The sequence below is a fragment of the Poecilia latipinna genome, unplaced genomic scaffold (assembly GCF_001443285.1).
Source record: "Poecilia latipinna isolate Pla-1442-1.1 unplaced genomic scaffold, P_latipinna-1.0 Scaffold1255, whole genome shotgun sequence".
NCBI lineage: Eukaryota > Metazoa > Chordata > Actinopteri > Cyprinodontiformes > Poeciliidae > Poecilia > Poecilia latipinna.
Window position 1 is genome coordinate 126,984 of NW_015113871.1, and position 27,432 is coordinate 154,415.

General features: G+C 38.9%; 1 protein-coding gene across 2 annotated transcripts in view; it reads left to right on the top strand.

The window, feature by feature from the left end:
- The window catches only part of LOC106961031 (transcription factor Sox-1a), a 121,795-nt gene extending 116,041 nt beyond the window's left edge, over positions 1–5,754 (top strand). The window contains exon 4 of one of the 2 annotated variants that reach the window (XR_001427700.1): positions 4,113–4,174. Coding sequence is in view for 1 of the 2 variants with exons in the window: in XM_015054506.1 (XP_014909992.1) it covers positions 4,113–4,160 (48 nt within the window). In the remaining variant the exon portion in view is untranslated. Of the gene's footprint in view, positions 1–4,112 lie in introns of both variants that reach the window. The other variant, XM_015054506.1, reaches the window with a different exon arrangement.
- The last annotated feature ends 21,678 nt before the right edge of the window (positions 5,755–27,432 follow it).

Consider the following 27,432-nt stretch of genomic DNA (forward strand, 5'->3'; position numbering starts at 1 on the left):
AAAAAAAAAAAAAAAAAACGTGAAAATGCAATGAATCATGAAAACTTTCTGTATGTCGTCTGTCTGTCCCACTCTCTTATGGTAGAAGGGATTTATCATAAGAGAAGTGCAATAAGTCAAAATGTTCTGCTGTGTATGCCAAGCTGCGCCTCTTCGCCCCGTCTCAGAGTCGAGCTGAACCTTAGTGTTCTGCCGGTTCCAGCAGCAGATGTGGAACTCCTTAATCCTGTACATCTTGGCCTCTTTACCAACCTTTCATGTTTTCTTCTAAAAATTCAACTTCGATAAAGACATGAGGTACGACCAAACCGGTGTGATATTATGCAGCTTAGGAACACCTCTGGTGTGTTTCCACTAATTTGAATGACACCCACAACGGAGCCAAAGTCTGGGTGAATGATTTATTTATTTTAGATCAAAGTGCTTTAATTAAAAAAAGGCATTAAAGCAGGGCATGATTAAACATCAACCTACTCCACCACAAACTTCACATTTGGCTGCAGAGTTGCAGTTCCATGTTCGTAAGTCTTGTGGTCTTACAAAATACCAACAGGGATGCAATCTCAACAGAAAGTGTCTTCATTGCCTTGAGTATGTTTAATCGAAAGCTCCTGTGTCGTCGTTTTGCATTTGGATCGTGATTTCACGTATTTCATAGGTTACCAGAAGCCGCTCAATGTAGCCACCCTCGACTAGAACAAAAACTTTAATGTTGCTATGTTCAGTTGTATCTTATTTCTGGCTAGAGTTAACTTACAGTTTCAAATCTTTTTTCAATTTTGTCATCCACACCTCTTGAGTCTTTACATATGTGATGATCCTACAACCACAAACATCTGTATATTTTGACACGAGTGTTGCAAATGTTCTTGTTGACGTAATTTAATCTGAATCAAAGAAAAAACATCCAGGTTAGAATGATGCATGACCTGTCATATCTTGGTGAAATAATATAAATTTAACAAACTGTACAGGAATAGAAGGGGTTTAATTGTTAAGGAGCAGCTGTGGGTGGGAGAGCATCACTTCAAAATTAGAAAACATTAAAGATAAACTTAGCGATAAAAGCACTGAGTTAAAGTTTTTCAACATTTTTTTTGCTAGAAAAATCAGTTCTTTTTTACAAGTCACCAATTTAAAGACCCAGTTTTGGACAAAATAAAATATACATAGAAATACATCTTTGCATGTAAAAAAAAAAAAAAAAGAAAGAAAAAAGATCATAACAATGTTGTTGCTAAAAAGGTTTAGCTATCTTTCAAACTTTTGGGACTTCAATCTGAATTTTTCTCAATTGGATCTACACTCAAGCTCAACACATGGCAAGGGGTTGGGAATTTCTTGGAAATTTGTGCTGTTTTCATTCATCTTTTGGCATCACATGCCTTGTCATCTCTAATTAGGAGCTTGGCTCTGCCAAAAATGCTGCGATGAGCGCTGCAATTTGCCCACTTCTTATAGGCACACCTTCGTAATGACGCATCACAGAAAACCATTTATAGACAGAGTCTTCAATCTTAAAATAACATGAGTGTCACATTTACAACTCCTTGACATATTTTATTAGGCGCAGTGTGAAGTGTCAGGCTAACTGAACAGTTTTATAATTGATGTAGCAAAAAGCTGTACTTTAATCCCAACCACAGTGCCCTGTAAAATAATCCAGCTGCTTTAAAATTTTTAACATTTTGTCTCAGAAGAACCTCAAACTATGATAGACCAACATAAAGTAGAAGGAATGTAAGCAACAGGAGCTCCACAGGGTAATGTAAAGATCTTTGCATTTCCTGTTGCTTCCACTTTATCAATTTGTTTACAAGGTCTTTTACATGAAACATCAATAACATATCTTAAAAATTGTGGTTGTAATGTGACAAAGTGCAACAAAAGCTTAAGAGGCCTGAATATGAATGCCGTTGCCAGGCACAATAGAGTAAATGTTATGCGTCCAGGTATAATTAATACAGATGAGCCCCTCTTCATGTAATATTGCACTTCTGTGCACAGAGTAGCAGCTCTGGTTTGTCATTTGCAGGAGATTTCTGCTCTCTGCTAATTAAGTTTTCAGGTCAATTTTTTACTTTGTCCATTTTGCTAAAATTTGAGCAAAGCTAGACAATGAGTCACATTTTTTTCCTTTTCTTCATACGTCACTCAGGTTTTGTGCTTTGGAATGAGTAAACAAAAATGTTGGGGGGCGTGACTTCTCTTGAATTACCACATTTCCTCACTCACTGGTAGACTGACCCTGAGGTCAGTTTACCAGCTTATTTTCTCCTCTCCAACTAGCAGAAAGAAAGGTGGTGGTGAATTTTTTTTTGTTGTTGTTGTTTTTTTTGTCCCTAACCCAAATGAAGGAACAAACTGCAGCCCTGCTTTTGACTGTTTTAAATCTTTGTTTAAAATCTAGCTGTTTTCCGAGGCTCATGCTGCATTTCATGTGATTTTTGATGATTGCTTTTAATTTTTCTTTTATTCATTATATCTCTCATACATTACCGAGTTTGTTTGCTAGTTCTTTGGTCCTATAAGGGTGTTTCTGATTGGTTAATGGATTGATCAGGTTGTTTGGCTGATTATCAATACATTCTCCAACATGAATGCAATATAACAGCAACTAATTTAGGACTTATGGACCATTTGTGGACAACAGATTTTCTTGCTTCTCATGTTGCATTCAGATTCCATCCATATTTCCTTTCAATTGGCAGAAAGAAAAGTGACTTAAGAACTTCAGATCTTTTTCTCTTTGAAAACTAATCCTATTAGAGAACATATTATCTCTTTAAAAATCCTAGCTGAAAGTGAGTCGCATATAATAGACCGCAAGTAAACATTATGTCCTTGCAGAAAAAAAACACCAGACAGAAAACTTTAATTGACTTGGGGGTGATGTCTGGATTGTAGATAAAGAGTTTATTTCACCTTCACAACTCCAGCTCCTGTCCCTTTCCTTCAGTAGGTAAACCGAGAAAAAAAAAAAAGTTATTTAATCAGGAGACTGCAGGGTTGCAAATGGCCAAAATTCATTGACCTGAGCTGTTTAACCAAGTAGAAGAAAAAAAAAAGAAACAAAGTACTGAACATGTAAAGGCTCTCTGTGTAAGAAATGAATCAGATCAAATGCATAGCTAGGGTTTTGTTTTGTGTCCTGTTGCGAAACTACAGATGTATTCATCAGTACTAGAAGAAAGTGCACCGGTTTGACGAATCTTACCTACTTTTGCATAAAGACAAGTCTGATCTCTGACTCACCACCCAGCAGGTGTGACGTTTTAGGAACCCTGGAATCCAGGCATTCTTGGGATTGTTTCCTGACACAAGTCATATTGTCCATGGCCAAACGACGCAAAATATCTCAGCAACATACTGCATCCTGTTCATTGGATTATTTTTTTGAACTATAAAAACTTTATTTTTGACTCCTTTTAATGCAAATAAAGCCTTAATAAGTTAAGTTAACTGCAGACCAATCGTCCTGTCCTTAGCAGTGCCTGACCTGTCACATAAAACACATTTCTGATATGCTGCAGCACAGGACTTAAATAAATACTTAAATACCTGCATATGAGTCTCGCCAACTTGTTAAATCTCTGACTCGCGTACGGAGTCAGGTGAACACATGAGCCCATCAGACGCTGTGAAGGATTTATTTTCCTCTGTGTCAGGTGATAATTCTCAAAGCAGCAGCAGAGGGGGTTAATGAGGGGTCAAAGAGTTCAGATAAGAAGCAGCCATTCTGCTGCACCTTCTGCAACCTGCAGCCCACTGATAGCTGCTGGAAGTAGCTGACCTCTGAACTCCGCCGGGTCGAGTGATCAACAACCCGGGGTCATTTAGATAAGTCCGATAGAAACAAGTGAAGGATTTGTATGTCACCGCGAAATGTCGACGAGGCGCTGATAAATTGTTCTTAATGATCGCAGCCGTGTGCTATTAGTTTCCACGGCCGTTAAATTGACGCCAGATATCAAGCTGTTTTAAAATGGGATTAACTGGATTATTTCTGATTGAACAGATAAATTAATAAATCAGCTTCGTCAGGGAGTAAATGACTCTTGATGTGTGATTCTCATTGTCCTCCTTCCTCTTTCTGTTTTTGTCTCTTCCAGCAAAGTGACCATCACCAGTGGACGTGGATCACCCAGTGGAAACCGTAATTTACTGATAGCACCCTGTCTCCTCTCTCAGCTGGCAGGCCATCATTACATCAAGCACTGGAAGAAAGGTGCTGTGAGAAATGGAAAGAGGACCTTCAAGGAAATGTCAGAGACAATCAGATCCTTAAATTTACTCTTTACACTCTGATTGCCAACCTTATAAACTCTCAAATGACACAATGACATCCCATGATTGCCCAATATTTTGTGTAAAAGTGATTTCATTGCATCTGGACTACAACAATAAACAGTGTCTTGCAGAAGTACTCATACCGCCTGCATAGATACGAGGTAGATGTTAAAGGATGCTCAGAAATTTTGAAAAATGTACAACACGTTTGTGCATTTCTTCAATAAATCCAGCACAAAAAATGTCTCCACAAGTCACCTAGTTAAGTAAATAATTTTACATCTATGTGTTGTAATCTTTGTAAAAAAAAAAAAAAAGCAAAAACGCAGCTGATCTGTGAAAGTCTTGGGAGTTTGCCAGAGAACATTGTTAAAGAAAAAACATAACATAAAAACTCACCAGCCGGGTCAGGAGTAAAGTTATGGAGAAGTTTAAAAAAAACACTACAATGGCTGTGAACGTCTCATGAAGTTCTTTTTAATCTGTCCAATCAGAAACGGACAGATCACGACACAGCTGGATCTAAATACACTCAAATGCTGGAAGAAACCCTGTTGGGTTACAACAACCATCCACCAGAGGCTTTATTGGGGCAGATTAGATCAAAGTACATTCATGTGCCTCGTTCAGGTGTCGTCAAAGCCCCACGCCTAAATCCAAATGAGAATCTGCGGCAAAACTGAAAGCTGGTGTTCAGAGACGCTTGATGTTGCACATCAGTAGAGACGTATCCCCAAAGGACTAGAAGCAATTACAGCAACAGGTGCTTCTGCAAAGTATTAACTCTGAACGTATAGGTACACTGGGCTTTTCAGAGTTTGATTTGTTTGAAAAAACTGAAAGAAATGTGCTTATTTCCTTGCACTTGGCAATCATGTGCTAGCTTGTGACCTATCAGATAAATCTGATGAAATGAATGGAGAATTTCTAGTTGTAATGCGTCAAAATATAAAGGAACTCACTGGGTGTGAATACTTTTGTGAGGCACACAAAAACTGGATTACGTGCTGCAGCTCTCCTTTTCTTGTCCCATTTGCAGAAAACCTCGCCATCTTAATAATCTTAGCCCTCATTGCTGGCATGTTTTTCAAGGATCCGCTGTGTTTTTTGGATAGCAAAAGCTGTCACAAACTTTTCACGACTGTTCCTATTTACCGTGTAGCCAGAGAACAGTCACCTTACACAGAGTTAGTGCCTGTTAAAAGGAATCAATCAAAACTCTGCGGTCTGTTTTCTGTTCGGCCATGGCCTTCAGTCACTGTGGTAAGTGGGAGCAACTTTAATTTGAAAACAAACCTCTGGCAGGTTCTTTTTATGCAGACACAACAACGGAAATAGTGCTTAGTTATGTTCTAATTAACATCTTTCTGGTGTGTGTGAGTGTGCATGTCATATGTTATTGTCTAGGTTCAGAGCCAATGATTTGTTTTACAGCTGATGGTGTGACTGGTTGGTTTTAGAGGTTAAAAAGAAGAAGAAGAAGAAGAAGAAGAAGAAGAAGAAGAAGAAGAAGAAGAAGAAGAAGAAGAAGAGCAAATTAAATAAACTAAAAATGTTCTTCCCTGTGTAAAGATAATAATGCATAAAAAAATGTATTTTCTAATTCAGAAGTAAATTAACTCCTCAAAGTAAAAGTTGCAGAAAAAGTTTCAGCATTTAAAATATGTATTAATTCCAAGGCCTAAATGTGCCCTCAATTATTTTACCATTGCCCCTTAAGTAATTGATTTTGGGCAGAGAAAAACAGGAGGTGGAGGGGTGATCCTTGTTGTTACGAGAAAAAAAACTACAAAACCAATAAATGGGAAAATAACTGACGTCGTAATTCCTGAGTGCAGTAACCTTGCTTTATTGATTTGCTTTTTTTTTCCATAAAAGACATTTGAGTTACAGCCTCAAAGTTGCACCCATGACAGCATAAGTCACAATAATTTGTCTATTTTTGATTTTTTTTTCTTCTTCTTCTTCTTCTTTTCTTTTTTTTTCTTTTCTCACTGACGCCACGGTAAGGCGAACAGTGAACGGACAACAACAAAAACATGCAGAGAGACAAGATAATGAGCTTCTCAGGTGACTACATGCAGTGATTACCAGGTTTCTGGTGTTACCACAAAAACCTGCGCTCTGTCTTTGCACACACACGCACACACGCATGCACACTCTTGAGAGATCCTTGGTTATCACACCCTTCCAGATTGTTACCAACTACTTATGGAAAACACATACACACGTACACACGCATCTCAAGATGTGGCCACTCTTGCCAATATGAGCACAGTGTTAAGAACGGTTGTCGTTCCGTGTGCGTGTGTGTGCGTGTGTGTTTGTGGGGTTTTTTTAGTATCTCTAAATTCCTAGCGTTGCTAAGGTGCTTTGGGAGGGGGATTAACAGACGCTGGCGCCGATGAGCAAGCCTCGCAGATTTCCAACCGGCAGGAAAAGAGACAAAGAAACACGGGAAAGACGGAGGAAGAGCAGCAGCGGGTTAGACAACAGGGAGACGACAGTAACAGCTTGTGTAAACACGATGACTTAAGAGACGCAAAGAGGGGTAAGGCGACAGAACAGGTATACTAAACGGATTGTTTGAACTTTTAAGCAGACCTGTGGGAAACTGCTTTTTCTTTTTTTTTTTTTATATTGTGTTCTCTCCATCTCCTCGCCGTCTTCCTCTCTATTACTTCCCATCTCTTCATTCCCACCCCCAAGGGCAATGATTTCAGATCGAGACGCTTTTGTGTCGCTTTTTTTTTTCCTCATCATCTTCTTCTTCTTCAAACTTCAAACACTGTCAGCATTCAGGTCACGCTGCTGCGCCCCGAGCATCGGTGACTGCGCTGTCTCAGGTGAACATCTCTCCCAGCGCGTCCTTTATGACTCTCTCCTTCCCTTTCTACTGATATCAAAAGTCTGCACACCGCTGGTAAAAAAAAAAAAAAAAAAAAGCCCAGGTTTTTCTGCATTATTCAACTGGAAAACAAACAAATCTGTTGGAGGGAAAAATCCGCAATAATCTGGTCGTATAAATGCACGCATAATCTTGAATGAATAAATCATTACATTCCAACATTCTGTGTTTTTTTTTTTTGTTGTTTTTGTTTGTTTTGTTTTTTTGTTTTTTGGTGGGGGTTCGGGGGTTCAGATCTAATATCTGTTGAGGTTAATTTGATCAACTTCAAACAAAGTTCAGCTGCACTTGTAAAATTGCTTCTTTCATCCTTCAGCTAAATCCATATCTTGAGGAGAAGCTACACATTATTAAAATGATCCTGTTGTGGAGGTATCAATGAAAACTTCACAGCTTTACACACACACCAGTGCCAGAGTGAATCCAGTGACGTTAGGAAAAACCGGTCTTTTCCTCCAAAATCTACTCTGACAAGATGAAAATTGGTAAGTGAGGCCGCCAAGAGAATGACGGCAACGCTCAAGAAGCTTCAGGAGCTTCAGGAGTTTGTGGTTAGTTCTGGTTGTGACCTACGTGCGACGGCAGTCTGCTGTTTTCTCCATGTGTCTGGATTCAGGATTAGGACGGAAAGACAGAAGTAATTTCTTCCAAATAAAACATTAATACCTGGCTAAAAGCTGTCATGTGTCAGGATGGTTTCACCATGAAGTTTTAGACTCCAGGACTAAATATCATAGATCTGTATGGTATCCTGTAGGAGGCTTTTGTCACAATCTGATAGATTTGGTAGATTTGGCGCATATCGTCGTGGGAACCTGTCAGACTCCTATTTAAAATGCTGAAGGCTGAAAATGAATCAAAAAGTGCTTTAACAAGATGTTGATTTAAGGGTTTGCAGTTATGAAAGCAGTTTTTTGGATCTTGCTTATCTTTAAATTTTTCCATTACAAATATATATATATTTTATATAATTGTACTGAATATATGTCACATTGTGGATGTAGATACAGACCTATTCAATACGTTACTGAAAAGTCTATTTATTTTAGGAACTTTATCACTGAGTGAAATACATTGCGTAGGTGACTTGCACACAGATAGATGTCTGAAAGCCTTTTCTGTGTTCGCTATGATAATTTTCCTCTTACAACTGATGAAAACACAACATTTAAAACTGGGATGTCGCATCAGACCAACAAAAAAAAAAAGCAGTATGTTTAGAAAAAGAAATGTGGGTTTATGCCTAAAACCTCCTTAAAGGTTGTTATTATCAAAAGGTGCTTTTATTCTGACAAAAAGGACGTATATTGTAATTCATTGAATATGACTGTGTTAAAAGTGACATTTTCTTTAACCAAAGTAGGTGCAGCAGTAGGGGCAGGGTGGTCTACATGCTTGTTTTTTTTTTTTTGTTTTTTGTTTTTTTTTTAATCCACTCCCCAGACTCGGCTTCTCAGGTAAAGTGTAACTAGATGCCGCCTGTTTGTGGAGTACAAGGCACTTGACCAAGGGCCAGCACTGCTCCTCCTTCATCTCCCATCCCCTCCCTCCCCTATCCTTCCCCTAACGGGATCAGTTTACCGGCCCCCCCAGCCACCCACACCTCCACTCCTTCCCGATCCCTCACTGAAAAGTAACGTACTTTGCAGCCACATCGCCGTCAAGAGGAAGTCAAAAAGCATGCGTCTGTATATTTGTACACCGTCCAGACAGGTGTTTGAGACCTTGTCTGGACCTCGGCAGCTGGGCTCCTGTAACCGTGCCTGTCTCTCTGCGAGGGGTTGGCTAGAGTGACTGAGTTGGCCGAGGTGCGGCGGCGGCTGTCTTTCAACCACTGATCCCTGAGAACTACTCATCTGATCAGCCTGGATCTGCGCTTCGCGGCTGCCGGGGTCACACAACCCAACCCCGGGGTCAAGCAGCTAATTACAGATCCCTGTGTCCTCCGTCTCTGTCACCGCTGGGAAAATGGCGAAGGTGGGGAAAGAAGAGGCCGAGAGGAGAGAGGATAAAAGGAGAAAATATCGACTTAGACATCAAAAGGTCAACATGGAGGGTAAACCAAGCTGTACGTTTCTTCCTCTTGAGGAATAAAATAAAAATAGACCGAAGTTCTGTGAGGTTCTGGAGCAGAATCTGCATACTGGATATGGATTTGTGTTTTTCAGCCTTTCTTCGCCTTCACTCTTTAATACTTACTGAATTAGCCCAAAATACGTTGCCTCGCAAAAGTATTCACACCTCTTGAAAATGTTCACTGTATGTCACACCCCAAACTGGATGTTGTGACAGATCAACACAAAGTAATGCATCAGCTCTTTCAACAGTGAACTTCTTCTCACCATTTGTCCATAGAATACCAGTTATGCTCCACAAACTAATCATTGTCTGTTTTGACAGATTCTTCCACTTGCTGCAGATGTTTCTCGGATTGACGGTCTTGCTTCCCGTCACCTGATGGTTTAGGTGGATGACCATGTACTGGTAGGTTTCCAGTTGGGGCTTTTCTCTCTTTTATTTTCAGATGATGGATTGAATAGTTCTGCATGAGATGTTCAAAGTGTGAGATATTATTTTACAACCTAACCCTTCTCTAAACCTCTGGACAATTATATCCCTGACATGTCTGCTGTGTTCCTCGTCATCATGAATCGGTTTCCTCTCCGATGTTTCGAACCTCTGAGGCCTTTTCAGAGCAGCTGGATTCATATTGAGACTGAATAACATGCAGGTTTATACTGTTTAGTAATTTGGTTACTTCTGCAGACTGAATTTTGTCTTAGCAGAGCAGAAGCTATCTTTAAATGCTTTTGTCTGTAGGCTGAAATATCAACACTCACTTCCATTTCTTGTAATACGTTGTGTTGATGTGGTGCGCAAAGTCTCAGAAAACACAAAGACGTTTGTAACAAAATGTGAAAAAGCATCAGAGGGCACGACTACTTTTGCAAAGCTGCTGTTTGACTCACAGCTCTAAAGTAACACAAACTCTCCTCTTTTGAGAATTATTTTTTTCTTTCTGTCATGAAAGAGTTTTTCTTCTTGTGACTTTTTTTTATTTGCTGTCTCCACCGACTGAGCTGTGGGTTATAAAAGATGCTGCACTCCGGCAAACAAAGTGAGCACACATTCACACACACACATACACACACACACGCACAGACACACACGCACACACACACACACACCCACACGCACACGCACACACACGTATGCATAAAATGAAAAAAAAAAAAAACTAAACTAAATAAATAAATAAATAAAATAAGCACCTACCAGACCAGTATTACATTATATTAGACTGCAGGTTCATTAATCACAAATGCGAGGGCTTCTCAGCCAACGTAGGAAATTAATCAAAGAAGGGGACATTAATCACATGCATGAACAGCAGTAGTTACACCTGTGACAAAGCCATCTGATTTAAACGTGTTGCTCCAGCCTGTGTTAATGATGCCACCCAGGGCCAGGCAAGGCAACCTCTCCGCCATCACTGAAACAATAATGCGCTAACTATGAAGCAATTTTCTTAGGTGTATGCTGATGCACGTTGCTCATGGGTCAGTGGGTGTTGCAGCAATTACCAGGTGCAGCTTTTTTTTCTCACAGCTTGACCACTGCGTTTTTCACTAACTGTTGAAAATGTCTGTTGAAATTAGCCATACTTAATATTTTCCAACTGTTTTGCCCCGACCCAAAGATTATTCATTTGAAAAAAAAAAAAAAAAGAGGAAAGTTGGGGGGGAAAAAATACAAGATGGTGTAAGAGAGGCTTGACTGCAAAGTTAAAAAAAACAACAAAAAAACACACAATACACGTTTGTGGAAAAAAAAATGTTTGTATGAAGAAAAAAAAAGGGGAAAGCATCACCTGCAAGTGTGGTTACACTGCCCTCTTTTGAATGAACAGCAGTGTTTCTCAGGAATCCACTGCAGGGGCGGAAATCGCAGGAAAATTACCCATTTTTTAAATTTCTAATTTAGAAAGTATAGATGATTTGAATTAGGACTCTTAGTATGTACTGTAAAAATGAAGTATGGTGAAACGTTAATTAATTGAAATTCAAATTGTCTGGAACTAATTCAGTCAAAGGTACTCGCCTCTGAGGATTTGCTATTTTTATCTGCAGCAAAATCAGGTTTTATTCCAGTTAGAGAAAGAAGAAAGCGGCAGAAATGTGGTCACCACTGTCAGATTTCTTTTTGACTTAAAGAGTAGGACAGTGACAAATTTATAACATGCATTATACAACAACTATAGCTTAACGTTTCCAGAATATAAATCCCATTTTCAACTACAGACATATATAAAAGCTGCTGTACTTTAATACGAGTATTGTATTCCATAATTACTATTAACAGCAAAACACAATTATTTAATTTGTTTGTAGTGACAATTTTTAATTATTCAAGCTGTTTAACAACACTGACTCTGATCATTAGAGTAATGTGGCTGGTTGGAAAAGAAATGGGACAAAAAGGAGGAAAGTTGACATATTGACCTTGTAAGCATCATAAAATCATCAACTTTTGTCAAATCTTACAATATCCAGTTCCCTTTGCATTTATTGGAGCACCAGGTAAAGGTGTGTCCAAAAAAACTATAAAAAAAATTAATTCTTCTCTTATTGCAGAAACATAATCTCCCAATGAAAATAAATGCTGCACTTTACATCCTCCTCTCTGCTTTTTCTTATTTATTTTAATTTCAAAGTTTACACCATACATATTAACTTGTAACCATTACCTGATGTATAAAGATCAAGCTGCTTTTCTTAAATAGCTTATCTTAATTTTCCATTTTTGAATCAAGCCTAGGAATAATGGGACTCTGTATAACATGATTTCAATTACATTTTAATATATTTTGCATCACACAGACAAATGAAATCAAGGATTACAATGTACGATTTTAAAAGCAGTCTTGGAAAACTAAAATGCTTCAGTAATATTTATTTTATAGAAATTATTTGGGGTTTCACTATTTCCACATCAATGTTGTAAAGTAACAATTTTTTAAAAAAAACTTTGAAATCTTAATTAAGGAGTTTTATCCACTATATTAATATACTCGAGTTTCTAAGATTAATCTAATAGAATTAAAGAGGAATTGTTTGAAGGCATGTCTTTATTAAACCTTCCAATAAATATGGAAGACATCACAACACTTTATTATATAAAAACAAGGAGTATTTTTATACATATTGTCAATGATCTTCAATCAGTCAGTAAATATGATAAACAGTTATTTACGTTAAATGTTTCAAATGTGGTGAGATGTTCATTGCAGGGACAAATCCAGGATGAGAGTCAAAACCTAAACCCAAAGCAGAATTATACATGTTTTACATAGAACAGTTGTTTTTCTTTTGTTTTTTTGTTTTTTTTAACAATAATTTGTACTCAAATGATTAGATTTACATAAAAGAAGTTGAGTGATCTATGGAGGTTGGGTTGTGGAAAGAAGAAATGACTGAAAGATCCTTAAAGTGGCACAGAAAATCAAATAAACATAAGAAAATTAATCATTTTCAACAGTCGCAGAAGCATGTACGTCTTTGTCATTGATTCCTATTGTCTTGTATTAGCAAGTAATATACATAAATGACTGTTCGGAGCAATGCTACATAGTGGGATGACTCAAAAAATTAAAAGGATGGAAGCTGTAGAATCGGGAAAATGTGTCATAGAATAAATAATTGTATAAAGATTAACTGTCAATGCCCACATCATTGTTGTTATGCTTCCTGAATTAATCCTGCAAATCCTGATCTCCATGGTGACGAATGGCAATATTTTCAGTTTTCACAGATCAAAAAGCTTTGAGAAGTTACAGCTGGAAAACTTTAAAAACACATTTAATCAATAACTTTACATTAGATTTTAATGTCATCCGTGCAATTATTTTCTTAATACAAAAGAAAATGTTTTCCAAGACAATCATATTTTACCTCATAGAAAACACTGAAAGAGACACTTCTAAAATGTGTGGCATGTGTAAGATGTATTTGCAAAGTATTTCAAAGAATTTCAAAATATGTTGGTACATTCAGTTAGGTGCTGCTGCACAAGAGTTGCACTCAATTATAAAACCCGTCCACAGATCAATCTTTAAAAGTCCAGATCCCACTAAACTATGAGGCAGCTTGTTATAATAACATTAGCTTATCTTGTTATCATTCCTCTGCTGAGGCTTTTAGCAGCGTCTCTTCGGGTTTCGATCCGTGTTTGGCTCTGCCTGGCGCTCTGGTCCGACAGCACCGCTCATTGACCCCTGAGGCTTTGACAGGCAGCTCTGATAAACTCAGATCACTCGGAGGCAGAGAAACCAAAGACTCGGCCTGATTAGCAGGCGGCAGGAACACGAAAGATGATGAGAAGAAGAAGAAGAAGAAGGAGAGAGAGGGAGAAAGAGAGAAGAAGAAGAAGAAGAAGGAGGCAGGTTGCTGAAGATTGAAAATCAAAATGATGACGGCATCACCAACGTTGACCCCTTGTTTATTTATGGGGCAGCTAAAGAGGACCTCGGAGCAGAATGCTCTGCTAAGTTCCAAATTACCACCTTGCCCCTGCAGACTGTTTTGCACCTAAGAAGTTACCTCCCTTTGTTTCTCTTTGCTTTTCCCCTCTTTTTGTCTCACTTGTCACCTTCTTCTAGCGTGTTCAGGTATTCCTGTAATCCAGGCCGTGCCTTGTCAGGAGGGAGAAAGTCTATCTCAGGGTGGAGACAAGTGCTCTGGGGAGCTGCAGTAAGCCAAGCCGGTGGTGTGGTGGTGGAGGGAGGGAGGGCGGAGGACCAGAGAGACGAAAGGGAGGGTGTGTTGGGGGGGGGGAAGGGGCAGGTAAAGGGGATCGTGTTCATGCTCCTGGGGACAGGAGACTTGGCGTGGTACCACACTGCCCACCCAACATCAACACTCTCAGGTTCCCTGTCTCAGATGGGCCAGATAATCACCCTCTCTCCACAGGGACCATCTGGAGGCAAGAAAGGGGAGTGAGAGCCATATTTTATTTCCATATAACATAAATTCACTCATCTTCTGCTGGGAGAAAGAAGAAAAAAAAAAAAAAACTTTTTGTCTCCTCCTTTCGTCCAACAGCTGACAGCTGATTCACACAAAACATCAACACACGAGCGCCACATGCAACGCCCGGCTAGGCGAAGGCGTCCAGCACATGTTCACGCTCGCAGCAGCGCTGAGAGCCTCCTGTTTGACGGACGCTGCTATCCCTGTAGAGATCAAAGGACAGCCACTGTGATTATCATCTCACCGTGGTAACCGAGAAACCCCTAATCCCATAATAATCCCTCACGGCCAGTCAGCTCGGGAGCGTCCGACCGCCTGCAAGGAAATCACATGTGGACAAATACATGTGCTAAAAAACACACATGAGCACTTTTCACACCTCGGAGTAAGCAAACCCAGGAGACCAGCAGCTCACATGGTGTGCATGTTTTCATCACACCTTCACACACCTTTAGGGCAGAAATTTGTGAATAAAAGGATAGTCCACCTTTGAGTAAGACACACATCTGCTGCCTCTTATGCTCAGGGGTTTGTTTTTATTATTTTTATTTGCCCGAAGGTTTGAAAAACATCTACATTAATTAGTTTAGTGAAACCTCTTCATGAACAAAAACCAGATAAAGAAACAAGTAAGAAAAAACATAAAGTGCCTAACAAAGCTGCTCACGCTTCACAGGTTTTTCAAAAATGTGATTGAAAATCTTTGACGCCTCTAAAGAAAATGTGGCGTAATTAATTACCTTTAACACGAGGCCGTCTGTGTGGGGCTCAGTCTCCGTGTAAAAGCCAGTGGTTCTGTCTGTGAAGACCTCAGAGGTTTGTGAGAGCATTAGAAATCAAACATGAAGACTGAGGAACACACAGCAGAGAGCTCAGCGATAAAGAGATGAAGAGTTTTAATGCGGTTAGTGTATAAAACGATATGGAAAACTTTGGGGAACTCACATGGTATTGCTTAATCCACCATCTGAAAATTAAAAGTCTGCCACAGCAGCAATCTAGTCCACCTGAGCTGCCAGGCTGGATTAAGGAAGATAACTACAAATGTCACTTTTGAAGGAAAAAAAACATCTGTGAAGTTTGTGAAAATATGAACAAGTTCAATAGATACTACTTTTCAATATAATGTACTGGTTTCCAGCTTGCTTTTGTTTTTTTTACTGGGGGTGAAATCAAACTCTCACTTACTCTAAACAGGATTGTGTGAGATTAAAGAATGGATCAAGGCACAGATTTTAATTTTTTTTTTTTAAATTACAGACATTTTATCTCAGATATTCGCAAACGTAAGACTTCAGACTTGAGGAAGGCAATCACACTATAAGAATCTGCTTTACAAATCGAGTATTAACTCAGTCTCCCTCCAGAATGTGCAAGAATGTCCATTTGGGTGTCAGCGCAAAACACAGCAGTCTGACAGTAAAAGCAAAAATAATGTGAGCCATTGTTTGCCTGGCAAAATGTAAAATGCAGAAATCTATGGTGGATATGATTTAAAAGAGCATTTGTCACTTTGAATAGGTTCAAAAATATCTGCAAGTGGAGCAGGATGGCTGAGAGGGATAGTATTTTATGTAATTTTATGGATGGATGAATGTTGCCTGTATGAGACTTTATTTTGTATTTTTTAAAAGAATAATAAACAAGCTATTATTTTACAGCCATTACCATTTTTTTCTAACATGTACCTCCAGAAGTTATATGTAGTTTTTGTTGTCGTTTTCTTTGTTCTTTTTTTTTTTTTTTGCACAAATTTTGTGGATGCAATACATTTAACTCCGTTTTCATACCGAGTTTTTCTAAACAACTAAGGGAATGCATGAATTGTAGGCAATTAAAGGTCATTTTTCCTTGACTTTTCTTTTTCTTTTTTTGAGTGCTCAATTTCTCACATAGTGATGAATACCTTTCCCAACACGCTAATTTGTGCAACCACAGTGGTGTGCAAAAGTTTCAAACCACCGTTTCTTCCTCATAAGGAGCCAGACGGAGTCGAGGTGTAAAAATGAATTACGTCAACTTCAATAATTCAAACCACTTGCATTTTGTGACAGACTGTGCCTCAGCATCCATTTTTAAATGCTTAACAGTGTAAAATCTTGAGATGCCTCTGATAGATCCAACACTAGTTTGTAGCTTAGGTTTAGCGTCATTTTGATGCTTGAAGCCAAATTAATCAATCTAACGAGAACAACACTTTCAATTTGTGTTTGATTGATCATTTGTTTACAATAGCAATCCTAATAAATCTGAGGCTGTTTTAAATCCTATTTATGTCCTCTTGCCTTGTGCCACGTTGATGACTAACCTGCATTAATGGATTGAGAGAAACAGAGTTGATTAAGCGGGTTGACTCCGATTTAAAAACCTGCAATACCTGCCAATACCAAACCGCTGTTGTCGGAAGCAGCGTGATGGTAGTTGGCTTCATCTCTCTCACTGGAAAAACAAAGCTCCTCATCATTAGAGGACATCTCAGTAGAGAACTATATCAAGATGAGATTTTGCAACCAGTGGCAATAATATCATGTTCCCTCATTTGGATTGAACTCTGTTCTCCAGGATGCTAACCATCACTCCCACTGACCATTTCCAGAAGTGGAGAGGATGCGATGGCATTTCTGCAGTTCTGACCTCAACCCTGTTGAACACAGTTGGGACCGACTTGGGTGTGCTGCTCATTGAGTGGCCAATACAACCACACTGGCTGACTCTCAACATCAGAAGAATGGGATGGCATCCCACAGCAGTGTCTGACCAAGCTGGTGACCAGGATGAAGAGGAGATGCCAAGCTCTCTTGTGATTGTGTACCATACCTGTCAAGTCTCCTGTTTTGGCCGAGAAACTACCGTATTTTTACCCCCGCCTTTCCTGCCGGCTTTCCTTATTAGTATTTTCCTGTATTATTGTAAATGTGTATTTGTATATTGTTTAATTTCCAATATTGTTGGGGGGTTTTTTTGTTTTGTTTGTTTTGTTTGTTTTGTTTTGTTTTTTTTAAATATTGATCATCCAGTTTAAAAATCAATGAATAAACTTCTTTGTATTGGAAGAAAGGATCCACCAGTTCACTGAACTAATTATTTTACTCAAATCAGAAATGTATTTTTCTTACATGAGGCACAATTTTAAGGGTGAAAAAAGACACTGGGCATTTTCCATTGGCTAAAATTATCAAGATTATTCCAGACAAATACCTCAAATGTCACTATAGTTATTCATTAAAGAAATATAAGGCAAAAAATGGAAATCCCATAAAGCCCTTTACACAAGACAGCAAATACCATTTAAACTGGAATTTAAAGCATACGTTCTTTTTTTTAACCATAATTTTCCATAATTTAATGCAGTGCTGCATTTATTATACTAAATACATTCTCTACTAAAATGCACTAAAAACTACTGCATATTCATATTTTATAAATATTTATAATATTCTGACATTGTGCATTTATTGGAAATTAAAATAATCAAGGAAATGGATTTTTAATTAGATTCTAATTTGAAGATTATCTGCCATTTGCCACTGATAGCTCTGAGGATGCAGTTCCACACACGTGATTAACGACTGTCACTTAGGTTCATGCAGAGAGCAGAGTTCAGTCTTTTTAACACCTTTCTCACCTTTTTTTCTGACTGTTTTCCATCTCTCTTATTTTTTCGCCTTCAACCTGTTTGTTTTGTCTTTCTCTGCATTCAAAATAAAAGCCTGATCTGGCATCCAGATCAAGCTCGTCACTGCGGAGAAACCACAGCTTTCCTGAAGACGTGGAGTGGCGGCTGGCGCATGGAGAGTGCATGCAGCATCGACTGCAGGGAGATGTGCTCCGCAGGGGGCCTGGGAGTCAATGGATGTCACTGTTTAACAAGCTGTTACTGCTCCGCCGTATAGACAAGGAAAAAAAATGAAGACAGGACAAAGAGAAACTGTGCAGTTCTTTGCCTGTGCATGTGTGTGTGTGTGTGTGTGTGTGTGTGTGTGTGTGTGTGTGTGGATATGGTAATAACACATACAGACTTGTGTGTCCCTTCAATTTGATAACATGGTTAGAAAGCTGAAGGGGCATACACCCTCATGCACACTTGGTGGGGGGTCCAAATGGGTCATTATTTTGCTTCCTTAGAAGAAATTGGTTGCTCTGCTTTAAATTTCTCTTTTCTGATGGAAAACTGTGGCCCTGGCGACTCGTTGTACATCCAGTTGCACAAAATATCCTGCAATTAGATTTGACAATTTGGATTTCTTTAAAATGCGTGAGTATTGGATATTTGTTTTTCACCTGGCAGACTTGGAGGAATGAGAGTTTTGTGTGGTTTTATGGTTCCCTTGAAGAGCCCGGGTTGGTGTGTGGTGTAGGGTTAGAGTGGAAGGCACCCACATATAGGTTCTTGCTACAAATGATCAAAGTCTTTTCCTGAATGTCTTACCCATTTCCTTCATGATTACTTCTACTGCTCTGATTAAGAGTACTGTTAAGGCTACATGTTGGATGGTATAAACACTAGAGACCTCTATTCACTAAATCTTTGTTAATATATGTACACCAAGGCAGCTGAAGGCAGCAGAGTAAGCAACTTTTAACCTCTCACTGAGAATGTCAGTCTTAAATGTGTTGCTACATGTGCTTATCTTTTTATATTTGATGCAAATATTGATCATCAAAATTAAGGAATATGAACTCCACATGAAGAAAAGCATGTCTGTTGAATTAAGTTAGTAGTAGCCTTTCTTTTTGTATGTTTTCCCTTGTTTGTACAAGGCTACAAACAAGGCCTTTTTCCTGAAAAGGATCAGGAAAAAAATTCTCTTTCCTGAACTTTTTAGACAATTCTCCAGACTTAGTTTCCATATTTCGAAACATACAATAAAATATCTCAAACAACATCTGATTTGCGAGTGTGTGTAGATACATTCAGTGAAAGTATGAAGCAGTGTTTAAGAAACTTGTACAAAAAATTTTTTAAAAGATTATTTTTACTTTTTTCATTGATTTCTGTAATTTGTTCATTGCGACCACTTGAAGTGATTAGATATCTGTGAATGAATTTTATTTGCAGTGTTGTTGAACATTTTTAGGAGGCACAAGTGAGTCAAACTCAAATTTGCATATAGAAGTCATTTTGTGTCTCTCGGTCTTTGTGGAAGTTTCTCTTTGATCACTCGTTCAATCAACCAATACACCTTAGGCCAATTTCAGCTATTTAAACTAATATTGTAAGTGATTCTAGAAGCTGAGCTGAGTTTCGTCAAAGGCAAAACTTTTCTAAATCCTGAAACTGTATGTTTTTGCTGAACAAAGGAGCACATTTCCAAGGTAAGTTTGCCAAATTTTTGAGTGAGTCTGAAATGCCCACCAAATCTCCTCTCTCTCTCTCTCTCTCTCTCTTTTTCTTGCCATGTCTCAGGTACTTGCACATACATACTGTCGAAACACTTTGGGGAAAGAGTCCTGCGGCTCTCTAACGCCACAGGCCACCGCATTTTTATGACTGGCCTCTGCGGTGCAACCGCAGCGCACATCCATCTTTTCAGCATTAGCGTGATAGATGTATTTTTCACGCTGCCATTAGGGTTGAAGCAGTATGCTGTGCGAGGCTTGGGTATTCTAATGTGCCCTCTCACACCTGCAGTTTCCAATTACCCCCGAGGAACAGAGCCAAGACTCGCTTTGCAGCCACCAGCAATAATATGAGTAATGGCAAAATTGCAGAAGTCCTTTTTGTGGAAAATTGGAAGAGAAAAAAGAGGGGAGAAATCACTCTGCAGGGGGAGTTAGAGAGGGTGAGGATCAAAAGGTAAGAAGTGGGAGGGCAGGTGAAGACAGGGAGATTCAGAGGTTTGACTTGAAAATATTTTCCACTTTTGAAAACAGCAGTCTATATTTGAAGGCACACTTCTCTTCCCCCCGTCTCCTCCCCCTCTTTTATATCACTATGAAATTAGAAAGAAAAGAAAAAAAACGTCCTAAACCCTTGGTTTAGACAGATTCGACTTACTTTCTGCAGTCACACCATCATGCCTTCTGGAGCAGAAGCTGTGAACACACCACCAACGGAGCATCGGTGGTGTGTTCACAGCCGCACCGGGTGAGCATCCTCTGGCTGCCTCTCTCCAGCACGCAAACAACACACAGCCAGTTATGCAGATTAGATATTCGCAGTGACCACGTGACGCAGAGAGGCAGACAGATGAGGCTTGATAGGCCTATTTTCAGCCCACGGAGCTGCTGATAGCTCTGCGAGTGTTGGACAGGGTCCTCGTGGCTGCTGGCCTCGATAACAGAGGGGCGGAAAATCAATCACCTTCTTGACAGCCGTATGAAAAGTCCCCGCCCATTTACCTCCCCTCCCCGTCTCTTCCTCCCTCCAGTTAGTGCGTTTCTTGTCTACTTTGTCACTTTTAGAGAACGGCGTGCCGATCTTGCATGTGGGAGAGCTGCACATGTATGTCGCTGCCTATGTGAGCCGGGATGTGGTTGCACAGGTGGGCAGGAAGCACCTGGAGAAGCCCTGGCAGGATTAGAGAGTTGTAGGAGTTGGTTACGGTGAGGAACACATGTTCAGGTCACCGTGCTGCTCCAAACACTGTTCCTCTCATTATATTTCCCTCTGCCTTTTTTTTTCCATCCACAAAATCCAGTCTCTCTCTCTCTCTCTCTCTCTCTTTCTCTCTCATACCCCCACATGTGTGTATGAGGACTCCGACTATGTGTTTATGGGGTGAGGAGGGGGTTACCAAATCCTTAGAGAGGACTTGGCAGTCGCCTTTCTCCCTCTCGCTTCATTGCTTCGGTCCTTCCCAAATCCTATTTCACGGTGCCAAGCATGCGCTCCCTGGGATCTCACAACTCCCATCTCCAGACGCAGGTTTAAGCCCTTCTCTTGGCACCGCGGCCGGGCACGGAGAGATGGCATGTGACGTGTATCAGCACCACCAGAGACAAAAACACACCTATTATCATCGCTCGGAGTTCATGCAGCTCACACGCGTGCAAAAAAAAAAAAAAAAAAAAAAATTGCTAGATGAATTAGTGGCAAATAGTTAACCTCAGACAGGAGCTCGGGGTCACAGAAACCTGCAACCAAGCAGAACTGAACATACTCCAAAAGTCAGTGAATCAGACAGCAACAAATCAGTCTAATGCGGCTGCAACTGTTCAAGCTCTGTGAATTAATAAACTGAAAACAAAACATGCGACGCTTTAATTGGTACTTTCTCTTAATTTGCTCTCACAAGCTACAGGATAAACGTAGCCGGTTCTCCAATTACAGCTACTCAGAAAATTAATTAGTGAATAAATTACCTGAATCTACAGCAACTGAGTCAAGAGGCAGGGAATAAGGACGACGCATTCATTTAGCCCATCCGTGTGATTTTGGATAATGTCCATTAGATGGCGCCAAATACCAGACGGTTTGTTTTCATGCAGACGCGTTCATAAAAACTTTAAGCCTTTTCAAATTTTGTCAAGTTTAAAACGACAAATTTTATTGAATTATGTCGGGAATTTATGCTGCATGCTAATACGAAATAGTGATAATTGCAGGTGGAAGGAAAATTATGCATAGTTTTGAATATCTTTCAGAAATAAAACCTGAAAATTGTGGTGTTCATTTGTATTCGTCCCTTTGAATCAATAAATAAAACCACCTTTTGCTGCAAATACAGCTGTAAAAGTTTTGTGGTATTTTTCTACTTCTGTTAAAAATGGCTCAAGCTCAATCAGACTGAGCATCTCTTCTCAAGCTTGGGTTTGGATCTATACTTTGACTAGACTACTTCACTTTCCATTGTGACTCTGGTTGTGTGATTTGAGTTGTTGCTTCATTCCTCCATGATTGTCCTGTGCTTAGTTCCATCCATCTGCCCATCAAATCCGATCAGTGTTTCTACGGGAAGAAAACCTATCTCAACAGCATGATGCTGCCACCACCATGTTTGACTGTGAGGACAGTTGGTTCTGGATCATGTCCATTGTTAGTTTTTTTTTTTTTTTTTGCAATGCACCCCATTTTGTATTTAAACCAAAGATTATAAACTTGGTCTGATTTGACCAGAAGACCTTCTTCCATTCTTGGATGGAAGAAGGCATGTGGCTTTTTTTTTTCACACAGCTTGTGGCAAATTACAACCAGGATTTCTCATGACTTTCTTTCAACACTTTGTTCTTGGGAAACTTCCATCAAGACCAGATTGGTGAAGAGCACCACGATGGAGAGATTCTTAATTCTGAGCTGTAGATCTGAGCAAGTTTTCAAAAGTCACCAAGGTCAGAACATTGCTGCTTTTCCCAACAATGTTCTCCTTGCTCAGCACAGGTGCATGGTCATGTCTGAGTAGGTTAGATGATGGGTTGAACAGGTCTCTGAGATGTTTAAAGCATGTAATTTTTTTTCTTTTACAGCCAAACCCAGCTTTGAACTTTGAGTAGCTTAATTTCTTATCCATCCGAATTGTTTCTTGGTCTTCTTGGTGTCATTTGTTCGCTCATATTTTCTAACAAATCTCTGAGGCTTTTAAGAAAACACATGGATTAATAATCATATATTACAAAGGCTCACTACATTTACTAATTAGCTTACTTTTTAAGATAATTGCTTGCATTTGATTTTTTTTTTCAAAGGTAACAGAGTGAAGAGAGCGGATAAAAGTCCAAGCCTTAGAAAATTATTTTTTTTCCATTTAATAATTATCTACGCATTTGATTTTAACGCTTTTTAAAATCAAGAGAAAATACCTTCAAGTTGTTGTTAGTTTAATGTGGCAAAATAGAAAAGAAAAGTTCAGAGGGTATGAATATTTTTACTGAAATGATTAAACTAAATAGTTTACTAATACCCTCAGAGGATTTGCGATAAACCTCGCAATCCACTGCCAAATCTCCTAATGCAATTATCAGCTGATCTCACCGTGCAACATGTACCGAGTTTCTGTTGATAACTGCACTTAATGAAGTGAAACCATCAAAGTTCACGTTGTTCTGCGACAAGCAACGTAAAAGCGAGCCTAAGCACATTTTCCACCTCATCAAAATATGCAACTGAAAAAAAAAAAATAAAACAAGTGCAGGCTTTAATTTCTAAATACTAACAATAAATAGCTACATTAATTATCTGGTCAGCTCTTTTAAACAATGTCCTCAACCCTCTGTAGAGTATCTACAGCAGATTCTAAAGCTTTACGGGACAACGGCTCATTTAATATTGATGCTGTTGTTTCTCTCCACAATATTCCTCATATTCTCAATTTTCCAAAGCAAAAGAACTAGATATGGGGATCATTTCTATGTGTACAGTATAATAGGATCTGGGATTTGTGCTGACAGCAATGCAGTGTCAGCGGCTCACAGGAGCTGTTCTGATGAAAACTACAAGAAAAACGTGTGCTGAAAATCTCCTGTATAAATATTTTAGTAGTGTAGCAGCCACTATACAACTTGTCAGCATATGGGACTTGGCTGATTTGTCCATTTTTCCTTTTCTGTGGAGTAAATCATCTTGAGTCAGCACAAGCTTCTATAACTAAAAATACCTTGAAATGTACAGGCAAAACTTCATACCCTTACTGACACAGCAACTGTCACTCATTTCCCTGGTATAAGCACTTAACACAGCAGTCAGCACATTGAAGTTTGAATCCTTTGGAGGAATGTTTCTTCCAAAGAAACTTTTCAATTGCTCTCCATTTTCAGCTGGAGAGCAGGACTCCATGTTTTCACTGTGAGAAACTGAACTGCTCTCATTCAAAACTCTCCATCACTGCTTACGGATATATGCCCTGCTCCCTCTCTGCTCAGATTTGATGCTTCTAGGGCAAATGCGGTTTATTCTGCTCTTGTCTCTCACGATTTGTTGGTGTTTGAACTGTGAGTTTTATCTGGACTGAATTTGATCAGTCAGTTGCACTTTAATTTCCCAAATCATGTCAATCCATATCTTAGCATCTAAGGTAAAGATGTGTTAAAAGTCTTAGTTGATGGAAAACAAAGAAATTATAATATGTGCAAAAGCAATGGGATCTGCGGTTCTGTGGGGTGATGTCTCCTCCAAAGACTTCGAGGACCTTATAGGCATCATGAACTATTTGAAACTTTGAATAGAAATCTGATTCTAACAAAAAAAAATTCAATGTGGTTTCATATTTTATCTTCCAACAGGATAATGGTTTAAAAAATGCATAGTCAAGGAAACAGATGTTGTTCATTGGACACAAAACCTAGCCTTCTTCCATTGTCACTTCAGTTCTCAGAGCTAAATCATATATAAACTTGTAGAACTTAAGTGAGGACCTGAGACTGGGTGATTTCTAATGTGTGCAAAGAGGAATGGTCAAAGATCCCTACCTCTGTTCCCTCCGATGTTGTGTAATGTTGGGGAAGATTGGCTCATTGACAAAAAGTAGCTGTGAAAGTATTAACAATTAAAGTATTCCGGTTTAAAAAACAAATTATTTTCAGATTTATAGATTCTGCACACAGAGACCTGGTGGTGGCTTGAGGTAAGTGCCACATTGCCCCATATGTGAAGTAACTCATTATCACAAGCAAGGATGACAGAAGCAAGAAGAGAACAATGACCCAGTTCCTCCACTCAAACAAAATCAAAGCAGTCAGTCACCCATGAGATAATCTCAGCAGCAGCTGCGGAAATATTAACCTTGCCCGCAAGCAGAGCAGCAATTTCAGCCCACTTTATTTCAGAAATCAAGGCCAGCATACAAATCTAAAACGTCGATCATCATAGTTAAAAAGTTCAGCTATGGATTAAGAAGTATTATAAGAATTGATAAAAAACCATCCAGGATGAAGAAGCAGGATGAATCATTCATTCTCGTCAAATATGGCAGGAATCTCAGCAACATGCATTTTTCATGGCCCCGTAGTGTGCATAAAAATGACTTTAATACATCTACATGAATGATGTAGCTAATGAGCAAAGAGCTTACTGTAATGTGTTCACTGATGCAGACTCATCATAGCAGTCTGGGTGCCCCCAGGGTCCAGACGAAGAGAAACAGCCGCGTCAAGGATTAACAGGTCAGAATGAAAGTGTTGTATCCCCGTGCAATATTAATAGGGTCTGGCCTAATTGACAGCATTAACAGTGCAAATGAATGTCTGGGTCAGACATCCTTTCTGTTAGAGGATCTCCGTCTGAATGAGGCTGCAGCTAATTTTGGATTCCGTCTTGAACAGTTATGCAGCTGGTATTTGAACCTTGCATTGTGTTTGACTCCAAGAAGAATACAACTCAAGTGGCATGGCTGCATGTTGTCTGACTGGAGATGTAAATCATATTTGTAAGTCAGTAAATAAGAGAGTCCTGATCGACATGAGGACACTTCTAGTCCGTTTCTAGTCCGTTTATCAATAATGGCCCCATTTTTAAATGTTGGCTATATTTCTGACTTTCATGTTTCCTATAAGTGAAAATATTCAATCAAATTGCCTAAAATTTTTGTGCTTAGTTTAATGGAAATAAATCTGAGAGATTACATTGTGGTTCTTGTTTTTCTTTTCATACAGTAATTTACTTGTTCCAACAATCTCACAACAACTAAAAAGGAAAAAAATGAAGTGTACAGGAAAGCCAAACAAAATGTTACACTTTTTGGAATATTTGTATTTATAATAATTTTATTACACCAATACATTTGCTTTTTTTTTATCACAACTGAGAAAGGTACCACTCCAAACAGAATAAAACAACATAAAACGAGTTTCAGTTTTGAAAAAGGAAATCTCGTTTTCTTTACATTTTATTGAAAAATTTATGTCAAAGTTATTTATCCAGCCACAATCAATGGGGAAGTCTTCATTAGCAATACAGCAATCAAACCTGTCTTTTAATTCCTGATCAAATACTAATTTCCTCCAGTTTTGATTCTCTTTCAGATTCAAGTCAGGACTTACTTGACCACTGTTGATATTACCACCAGTCAGAAGAAATGTGTTAGTAAAATACAAAGAATGGACATTTTAGTGTCAGAAAGGTTATTAATAATAACTAAACAAACTCTGAAATGCATTTTTGGTGCCAATTTTTTTCTCTCTCTCTTTCGGGAACCTGCAGGAAAGTGAAACCTGAGAGCACTTTAGAAGAATGCTGCAAAGCCCTTTGATGACTAGTGACAAATATTTCAAGGAGAGTACTGTACCATCTGAAGAGCTGGCACCCTGACCTCTGAGATGCATGGCGTGTGCTCTGGTTTAGACAAAGCATGTTGTGGAAAGCAGCCGCTGGCACTCAGGGCATGTGAAATACCTCTGACTAGACATACTCAGAGGTTAAATATACTGATGGAGAAAAATGACGTCAAAGATCTGCAGTGTACCAGGGCACACAGTAATGGAAAGTATTTTTAGGATATTGTATAAACTTTTCTGCACCCCTTTGCTTCTATTCTTGTCTATAAGCTTCATCTGTTGCTAACTAACTCTTTGAAAAACAAAGATAGGTTCCTAGAGCTTCTAAACGTGGAAAGCTGTCAGGCTAAACTCCTGTGGAACCAGCTCCCAGTTTCAGGCAGTGGGGCAGACACCCTGTCTACATTTAAGAATCGACTTAAAACTTTCTTTTTTGATAAAGCTTATAGTCAGCCTGGTTTAGGTTATCTTGACTTATCTCTGTAGCTACACTACCGTAGGATTATGCTGCTGGATTACAAAATGACCATTCTACTACTTTTGCCTACTACTCTCCAATTATTTGCAGTTGTTTTACCAACTTGACTGCATTGTTTGATAACTACAAAGGATTTGGAATCTGTCTGCATGATTGGATTAAAGTTTCTTGAGATTAAACGAAGAGGCACAATATAAATAAACTGGATTTAAATTGAACTGAATGATTTCGTTTAAAGCTTATTCATGTGTTAGGATGGCCCTGTCAAATTTTACACCCATTTCTAATTGAGAATCTGTTGTAAATCGTGAAAACTGCTTCTTTCCAGTCTGACTGAGCTTATATGAAGGTATTTTGCAGGAAGATAGGGAGGAAAAAAGTTAAGTCTGGAAAGTTTATGGAGACAAACCCCAAAAAGACTTGCTGCTGTGGTTACAGTGAAAGTTGATACTTTTAATTGTTCAAAAATGCAGTTAAAATATATTGAAACACATGGTTGTAATGTGGCTAAATGTAAAACATTCCTCATACTACTATCCATAAATATACAAACCAATTTAGAGCTAAAATATGCAGTAAAA